Genomic DNA, 9,396 nt, shown 5'->3' with positions numbered 1-9,396 from the left:
TGGAGCCCGTCCCCTCCCGTCAGGGCTCTCCCGCGGCGGGAATGGCCGCCAGGGCCCGTTCGCTCCCGTCACGTGCGTCCCGCGGCGGGCAGAAGGGAGACGAGCCGGCAGATTTGGCAGGATCACGTGGCGCGGTCCCTGCTGGCGGGCGGGACGGTGGCCGGGAGGGTTTCCCAGGCAACCGCGCCGCCTGGGAGCGAGGCAGCCGTCGCCGACTGGGCCCGGCGCGGTCCAGGTGCCCTGCCGGGGCAGTGACCCGCTCTGAACCGCGTCTCCCCCGTCGTCGCCGCTCCCCGGAGCGGCCCCTCGGGCCGCCGAGCCGAGCCGACCTGACCTGAGCCTTGCCCGCCCGTGTCCGAGCCCCTGCGCTGCCGTGTGCCAGCCTGCGTGTGCTCCAGGGAAAGCCGCCGGAGGATCAGGTCACGGCTGCAATGATGAAAAGGTTACATGAAATGAGTTGGGCTGTTTTAAGCTTTCTGTCATCCCTGTGGTTTAGCCATACCTCCTCAAAACTACTGCTTCATGCGCTGCTGTGTTGTAGGCTATATCCCAGCAAGTGCCGCCTTTGTTTTGTGGACAAAGCCATTTGTGAGCCTCTAAGTCTAAAGGCATGACTGAAAAGTGTATTGGTTAAGGGCAGTGTTTCTGATCTGTTACGGAAATTTTCTGACGTATTTGTTGTCCTTTTGAAAAATAAAGCTTTATAATGTTAGATTTTATAAAAGCTGTAGTTATAAGGTAGGCAGAAGTACAGATAATGTCAGAAGAATCACTTGTATTTCTGGCAAGGCTAGGATGAAGTATTCCCCACTTACTGAATTAGTTGGCACAGCTAGTAAACTGCTAAAGCATCTTACATTTAGCGTCAAGTGTTCTTTGATGCTAAAGTATAAAAGGGTACTGGATTATGTGTGTCCTGAGAGGGAGCATTCTTAATCTACTTACCATGTTTTCAGAGATATTGTCCAAATGCTTACATAAGGATATCTTATTCAATTCAAAGTCTGGGCAGTCTGCTATATAAATTTTTTTTTTTTTAACTGCCAAAGCCAAAGTGTCGGGTGGTCTATGGATGCTTAAGGAGTGAAAGCAGGAAGCAGTTGTCACAACTCGCCTGTCAAAATCAATTTACTAGGTAGGTAACAGTCCTGTGCACTGAGTGGGCTCCATATTGGGAGAAGTTTTTATTAATGGTAAAAGCATTTCTGCAAATGTTTAGCCCTTTTATGTTTACATAGCACTTCTCAGCCTGGAAGATGCTAGGGTAGTTTAATGCTGCTATACATATGCAGTTTTGAAGGCAGCCATATGTGTTGAGCAGTGTGATACACAAAAGCTTTGTAGCCTTTTGAGCGTGGGGCTTATTTTGTACCTGAAAAATCAACGCAGACTCTTGGGAATGGGAGAGAGACAAGAGCCACTGTCTTTCTGTGTCACGGTAGATCAAAACAAATCTCATTCTCTAATCTTAAAAGATTTTCATATATTTATTGATAACCAAGTCCTAAGTACAGCAGAGATGATGAAACAAAACCTACAGTGCCAGATGTGTCCAGTCTTGGAGAAAAAAAGAAAGGAATTAAAAGAAAGGAATTAAAAACCCTTAAAATGGATGGGAAATGTTGCTGCAGAATATTACAAATATTCTTTTTTGATTTTTGACAAAATGCTTAATTGTGGGTAGCCAAGAGTGCTGTTTTTTGAAGAAAAATGTAAAGTTGCTGAAGAGAATCATATTTTATTTGTCTCTCAAAGTTTAATTGCTGAAGCTGTTTTTTTGGAAATGAGTACTTTGTTTATAAGAAATTTTGGTAATTTAGGTATATCTGCACTGATTGATGTTTAATATGTCTCATTCAGTTTACATTAAGGATGGGAGGAATGATGTTTCATCCCTCAGGATTTTTTTTTTAATTTGCTTATAGCTCTCTATTCAAGCAAATCACCAGGTTACATCTAATTTCAGAATGGATTCAATTAAGTTTGTTTTTATTTTAAATTTTAGTTTTTAAACTCGGTTGTGTGGAAGGTATCATCCAGTTGAAGATTATGGCTCATCGATTTTCAAAAGAAGATTTAGATGAGCAGTTTGAAGAGTTTCTGAAAGAGGTATGTTTGAGGGCAAGGTCACATCCCTTTTCTCTGTTAAAATACTGAGAGGATTTGAATCTGGAAGAATATGAAATTGGAGATTTAATGTGCTTTTATCACATAATTTACATCGTGGTCTTATGTGTGGATCTTTGCAAGGTTTTAATTGCTAAACTTAATTCATACTATTTTGCTGTATTGAAGTCAAGAGAACAGTTTTGTGATTAAATAAATATTTTGTAATTGCTAGGTTGTGTTTTCAGAAAGATCCTTTGCTTCTTGATTTTTGCTTTGATTTTATTGCATGTGTTACTTAGTAACAGAAGCTTCAAATTGATATATAATTAAAAATGAGGTTTAAAACTCTTCCTGTGTATAGACACAAGCTATGTTTTAAAAATTTCCTTATTTTATTATGCAATACTTACTTGCACTGAAATCTAGTTAAAAATTCTTGTATAAAATGAAGCACGTTGTAGTGATTAGAAAATTTGAATTAGATTAATTTCCTTCCTCATGGCACTTGATGATTTTGAGTACAGGCAAAATCATGCAAGTCTGTGAGTTATAAGACAGACATAAGCTAAGACATGACCGAAATGCCCTGACTAGGTATGTTTTTTTACTGCAACTAGACCTGTAATTTCAGCCCTCCGGTCTATCAGACAAACAGTGTTGTAACTCTAAAATATATATATATAGCACGTACATAAGGCCTTTACTAGATTTTATACCTTATATAAGCATAGCTAGTGATGGCAGAGAATATTCTTGGAGTCTATTATATATAATGTATGCCTGAAGTTTTTCTGGTGTAGAGGCTGCGCTACAGTTTAATGACTGCTAAAAGTTACTTAATTTGATGATGTAGCTGAGTTAACACTCCTGAATTCACTGAAAATTATTAATATTAGTAGAATTTAAAAATTAGCCTGTGCAGTTCCTTCAAAAGTTCTTTACTTTTGTTATGAAGGGAGTCGCTCTGGGGAAAAGAAAAAAGGTTTATTCTTTTATTTGTTTTGAGCATCTGTCAAAAATCTGCATATGATTGCTCATTTGACATGCTCTTCTTGCTCCTCAGCTATTGCCCACATTGAGAATGCTTAAGTTAGAAAAAAAAAATCACAATAGCTGTATTAACTTAGTCTAAGTGGTATTTGGCATGTTCCAGATAATGTAACTTTTAACAACTCATATCTTCATTTCAAACTAAAACTATTTTAAACCTACAAATCGAGTCATTAAAAATGTGCATTGTTCTGTGTTTTGCCAGCTGGATACAGACTCACATAACGACGACAGTGTCTACTCTCTGTTACTTTTACACATGAATCCTCTTTTATGTTCCTGTCTTCGCTTTTATTTTTTTTTTAATAAAAAGTGTGTGGGCTTTTAATGTGAGAAAGATGAGAAGCTGATGTGTTCCATTGTTTGAAATCTCTCTGTAGGTGATGTTTGTGTTTAGGGCATAATGGTGGGGAGAGTAATAAAAACTGTTTCTCAGTAGTTTGGGGAAGACTTAATATTGTTTAAGCAAATCTTTCAAAAGTTGATTTATTTATTTATTTATTTACTTTTTTTTTTCCAAAGGAAGGGAAAAAAATCTGGAAGTTTCACTATCAAGATAACTGACATGTAGAGAAAAATGGGCCAATATTTTTGTGTCAGCATTTCTTTTCCAACTGTCTGTAGTTGACAAGATGGGTGGACACAGAAAGTTTCCAGAACTTGAGACCAACCTGTGGGGGTTTCAGGTTCTTTAGTTACAATACACTAAGGTGTAAGAGCATCACTGAAGTTCTGCTTGCAGAGCAGAGGATACTGTAAGTTGTAAAAGAAAGAGCTAAGTGATAATAGAGCTTGCTGCAAGCACCTGTCAGTGCTTCCAGTGCAGGAGGCATTCTGACCTTCGGAGACACTGGCATTAGTGCTTGTGTGGTGACTAGTGTAAGGAAGTTGTTATTTATAGGATATATGTTAGGAATATAAAGCTGTTTTGTTCTATGTCACTGAGCTAACTTAAAGAAATTGCAATATATCCTGTTGTCTAGCAGTTTCATAATTTATTAAAATTGTGTTTTATTAAAATGCAAGGCTCAGAGCACTTTTTTCTTTCTTAGTCTGTATGACAAGCATTTAGTTTTCTCAAATGAAACCATAAGCTCTAAAGATGTTCTTGGTCAGAGATATTAATAAAAATAGAATATACCACCTAAGGAGTTCTTCTGCTGTGCCTTTTGCAGTTGGACATGTCTATCTCATATTGGCCTTATTAGCCACCAGCGTGCCTGTAACAAATGTGGATAGAGCCTTTCCCAAATCTTCCTTCGCGAAGCCCAGCCATGATGATGATGATATTATAATTTTTCTTAAATTATTGTTTTATGTAATTGTCATTTGATTTATGGATGTTCTTGTTAGGCACATATAGGTTGAAGCATTAATCATATAGTAAAGGTAGGCTTTTATGGTAGTGCTTTTAGGAATCAGGCAGTGGACTGCAGAGGCTTGTTTTAATAAAATATACCCTTGTGCTTTACATATTAAGTACCCACAATCCTGTTGCCTCTAGCATTCTGTTTATACTATCACATTTTCTTATTTGTGACTTTTACAAAAGTGAAGCTTTTGAAATTGTGCCATATGATACCTTTGGTTTATGAATTTGTTGTTTCTTACTGTTTACAGCTTTTGCTAACTATTCACTGTGTTCTTTAAGACACTTTAGGACAATTGGTTTCAGCAGTTATAGCTAAAAATTTAGATAAAAAATATTCCACTCCCCTTAACCCCAGTTTACTGCTCAAGCTTAATGAGTGTATTTCCTTGTTCAGTGTCTGGACATATAATTGTGATGCTGAGCCTGCTGTAGGCCACAAAGAGCTTTAATAAAGGAAAAGAGCAGAGGTTAGTTGTGTTTTCCTTCCTGTTACTCTTCAGTAACTTAAGTTCGTAGGATGTTCATGCTCATAGACCTTCTCTCCATTGATTTAAGCCATCAGTCAAAATCAGTGTGGATGACTAACACAGAAAGCTTAATACACAGTTGGGTAGGAATGGCTCTGGCATTTCTATTATATTCCATGAATACAAAGTATAAAATTAATTTCTGAAATATGATTTGCTGGGAGCTAGAATGTTTATTTTTTGAATATTAATAATGTTGTTCATGTACAAAACAAGGCAAAACTGTTTCTGATTTACTTTATTATCTTCAGGGATGTCAGGATTTTGGGGTTTATGTGTTGTAACTAATTGAAAAAGAGCTGATTATGCTATTCATTTGAACATATACTCTCTATTAGCTTTTAACATATTCAAACTCTGGCAGTGGGGTTATTATAATACTCAGTATTTATGCCACATAAATATAGTTATTCTTTCTTAACCAGCTTTGTCATGCATATACAGCAAAGGCAGACAGTGGGGAGTAAAGAAAGGCATCTGGACTCAAAAGTCCAGAATCGAGTGGCTGAAAAACAGTTAAACAATGTGAAAATATAAAAGCTCTCTTTAACCTTGTATGCAATTGATTCAGTCTCTTTCAGATGATTCACTTGGAAATTCAAAGAAAAAGTCCAGCATCCTTGAGACATTGGGACAACCCAGGGAAAAAGGAAGGAAGAAAAAGAATTCAATGCCATGGTGGATATCTGAGGAAGATTTGGATGATGGTGGTAATACATAGTTTTGCAATATTTTGGCCACAGGGGGTCAGGCTAGTTCTTTCTCATACTGCATATTAGGCCTGGTTTCAGATCAAGCTGATGCCAGTCAAGTGTTTTAGAACATTACAATGCAAGTTTGTAAAGTATAAAACTCAAATAGAGTTGTATTTTTTAAAAGGGTTCATATTCAAGCTGTGAGCTGCTGGTTTTTTCTGTAGCTTTTGAATTACTGAAACTTGTAAAGAATAAGCACATTATAAATAGTAAAATAATTAGAAAACGTTACTTATGAATTCTGCTAAAATATTGGTAGATAGGTTTGGTAGCCAGCCTGTTCCTTATACTGCCTTTTTATATATTTCTGTTTTCAAAACTATAGAGGAAAAAGACCAATTTGTATAGACTTATGGTAACTGCAACATTTGTAATAGGTTGGAAAAACATAGAAAAACTTTTCAACGTCATCTTGTTGTATATGTCAGTATCCTCAACATTTGCCTTGCCAAGAGCCATGGCTTAAGGTGAAATGGGCTGTGGTGGCATGATCATTCAGTACTGACATGGTCATATAGTTCTGGAAGAAAATATATTATTGTTTGCAAGGTTTCTGCCTCTATTTTTCATTTCTCCATTGTTTTCTTCTTGGATAGTAAAGTGCATGAATAGTGAGTTTCCACAGGGTGATTGCCTCTTGTTCTTGTAGTAACTGGGGGCTTCTTAATTTTCATGGTTTGTATTTCTTATAACTGGAGTTTAACAGAAAGTTACAAAAATCAGTTTTTCATATGACAGAGTTAAAATACTGTTGGTAGTCTCTGATTTTAAGCATAGCTCTGTCCTGTTGGTGTTGTCCTAGTTAGGAATCAAATCCTAGTCAGCACTTGTGCCATTTAGGCATAACCCTAATAGGTGGTGCCTGGACTTCTTATCTGTCTCTGGCCTTTTAAGATGTTGCTGTAAAACTCAGATGGATATGAGCAAGGTCTTATCAGGTAGTTGTGAGCTTTTCAGAAAATGGAAGGACACAGTGTTCTTGCTGGGCAGTGTGAGAATTAAGAGAGGTTAGCATGACCTCACCTGGTGATGTTAGAATTTCAGCATGTTTCCATGGTTTTTCTGAGATGCCTGAGGCAACCCAACTTTGATTATTCTCGTGGTACAAAACACACTGGAATGGGTTCTTAAAAGGCAGGGTGATTACAAGTTTTAGAGAACAGTGCTTGTGTGGCTTAAGAAAAATTAAAAGCAGAACCAGAAGCAGCTAAGTGATTATATCAAGTTGTTCCATGCAAATAAATTTCACCACTTTCATTTTTTAAATTAAGAGTATCTTATCAGCTAGACTATCTGTTACCTAGAGGTAAAGCCATTAGAACTGAAACAAGCTTGATCTGCAGTTTATTGATGTATGGAAATATCTGGTAAGCTTTTTAAGGTCTCTCTTAAGAAAACCTTCTCCTTTAACAGAAAAACATTCAAATGGTGAGCCTACCCAGTTTTGCCAGTATGGAATCAATTTACATGCAAAAGAAGGTAGCCTGTTCATATTCGTAGTCTTGGTGAGGGGCTGGATTTTTTGGGAGGAAGCTGCAAGTAACCTGTGTAATGCTTTTTGAATCAAAGGTCCAACATGTTGGACATAATAAAAGTGAGAATATAGGAACGTACACCAAATATGCTAGATCTGTGCACTGAGTTCTTATCCAAGCACCACTTATGCCAGCCAGATTATTAGTTTTATTTCATTTACCCCTCTGTCACCACTCAGCATAGAATTCCACGCTTGTGGGGAATATGCAGTAAACCATGTCCCAGCTAATACTTTAATATTGCCAGGCAGAGAGGCCTTTAATTCCTACTGGAAGGCTTTCCATTTTCTATCTTGGCAAGAAGAGGACAGTCTGTGGCATGAAGCGGATGTCCTGGTTGTATCATCCCAAGAAGAAAGGGCTATATTTGTCATACTGGACACTTGCAAATGGTAGCAGTTGCATAATGTGTACTATGATGAATACCATTCTGCTAACCAGGGACTTAGTTGGAGGGCAGTTAGCTTAGAGTCAAAAGAGAGACATGTGCAGACACGAACTTGACCACCTTCAGGATAAACTGAGTTTTCCTTGGCAGTTTTATCTGGCTATAACTGAAAATTATGAATCCCATACATAGAGGAGGATTTAGACATGTGTACACACCACAAAGTGTGCTATGATTTTAGTTCATGTAGATACACTTATGGTGTTTTAAATTGACAGGTCAGGTGACGATAAGAAATTCAGCGTGGATAGGCTTATAGAGCTGCTGATATTTTGTTCTGTGTGTCTCTCTGTCTTGTATGCTTTCAAGTACTTTATCAAATACAGTTTTGCCAGATCTAATATTTTTCAGCAGGTGTATGTTGTGTAGTGTGTTGCTCAGACATATTAATAGTGGATGAAGGCACAGCAGCATTGCAATGTAAGTTACTGCATGGGATGACTGAGAAGATGACAATTTAGATTTGTAGTTCTTCAGAAGGTTATTAAATGTCCCCTAAATAGCAAAACAATTGTCCTATGGGAAAAAAATAAAAATACTTATATGATGGTAACAAATATGAAAATAAGCTGAACTTAATTTCTGAAAAGTGTAATGTTGGCATACTTTGAAATTTTGTGGAGATCCATGTGTATTCTCCTAGGCTTGAACCTCCGTGATGGTTGCAGATAGGACATTATCAAAAATTAGTATAGAATTAGTATTTTTAAAGAGTTTTAGAATTAGTATTTTTAAAGAGTTTTATCGTGATGAATCAAACTTATGTAAATGTATAAATCCCAGCTCCACCCACAGTGTGGCACTGCATTACAAATACATGCTCCATATCTATCCGTTGGTGTGTTTGGGTGTCACTGTATAGAAATATATTGTTATCCTAACAAAGTCTGTCTAATTAGGTTGTGCAGTACACCAAGCTGATAGGTTGTTTCCAGTTTGAGGTTTTAATTTTGAGTTGGTTTGGTGTCTCTATCATGCTTTCTTGAAAGACAAAGAGAATAAGACTAAATATGTGCTGTACGTTTATTTTTTGTCTTTTTTTTCCCCAATGCATCTTTTGCCGGGTTTTGTAGATTAATGGTAACAGTGTAGATTACTTCTATTCATTTGGCTGAGAATTATAAAGTTCTTTTAAAACAATTCCATTTTAAGATAACTCCACTAGTTATTCTAGGCACATTTAAACTCCGTTCTTCAGCTTTAAACTGAAATGTGCAAATTATCATTCAAGACACTGTCTTCCATATTGGGCACATTAAAGACCTGCCTCTAACTAATGTCCTTTCTACTTGCTTTTGTTGTTTAAATGATAAAAAAGAAATTGGATAATAAGAATTCCTGTCCTGTCTTGCTTGCCTTGTCTGTTCCTGCTGTTTGTCTTTTCAAGATTTTCAAATAAAATTTGTTAAAGTGAGAAAAGAGAAGAAACTGACAGAAAACCATGCTGAAATAGTGGAAAATAGTGGACAAAAGAGTCCCCATTCAGACTCCCAGTCTGGTATTTGATTAAATATGTTTTGATATATTTATTTAGTGTTAACCTTGTATTACTACTGTGTTTCGTATAGAAAACCCTTAGCAAGTTGTCCTTTTGACCATT

General features: G+C 37.1%; 1 protein-coding gene and 1 long non-coding RNA gene across 6 annotated transcripts in view; one reads left to right on the top strand and one right to left on the bottom strand.

Moving 5' to 3' along the window:
* Positions 1–187, bottom strand: part of LOC113947823 — a 3,889-nt gene extending 3,702 nt beyond the window's left edge. Inside the window, exon 1 of the long non-coding RNA XR_003527881.1 lies at positions 1–187. This exon is cut by the window's left edge and continues 3,166 nt beyond it. This is a non-coding gene — a long non-coding RNA (uncharacterized LOC113947823).
* Positions 188–211: 24 nt separating this feature from the next.
* Positions 212–9,396, top strand: part of CEP162 (centrosomal protein 162) — a 46,279-nt gene continuing 37,094 nt past the window's right edge. Inside the window, exons 1-4 of one of the 5 annotated variants that reach the window (XM_027644771.1) lie at positions 212–442; positions 1,050–1,135; positions 2,006–2,109; positions 5,630–5,768. In XM_027644771.1, coding sequence (XP_027500572.1) covers positions 2,050–2,109; positions 5,630–5,768 — 199 coding nt within the window. In that variant the 5' untranslated portion in view covers positions 212–442; positions 1,050–1,135; positions 2,006–2,049. Of the gene's footprint in view, positions 443–1,049; positions 1,136–1,998; positions 2,110–4,925; positions 4,999–5,629; positions 5,769–9,396 lie in introns of those variants that run through there. The other 4 variants (XM_027644768.1, XM_027644766.1, XM_027644767.1 and 1 more) reach the window with 4 other exon arrangements.

This window comes from Corapipo altera, unplaced genomic scaffold (assembly GCF_003945725.1).
Source record: "Corapipo altera isolate COAL_440 unplaced genomic scaffold, ASM394572v1 2, whole genome shotgun sequence".
NCBI classification, from domain to species: Eukaryota; Metazoa; Chordata; class Aves; order Passeriformes; family Pipridae; genus Corapipo; species Corapipo altera.
Note: the sequence above shows the minus strand (reverse complement) of the source record. Positions and strands in the feature narration are given on the sequence as shown.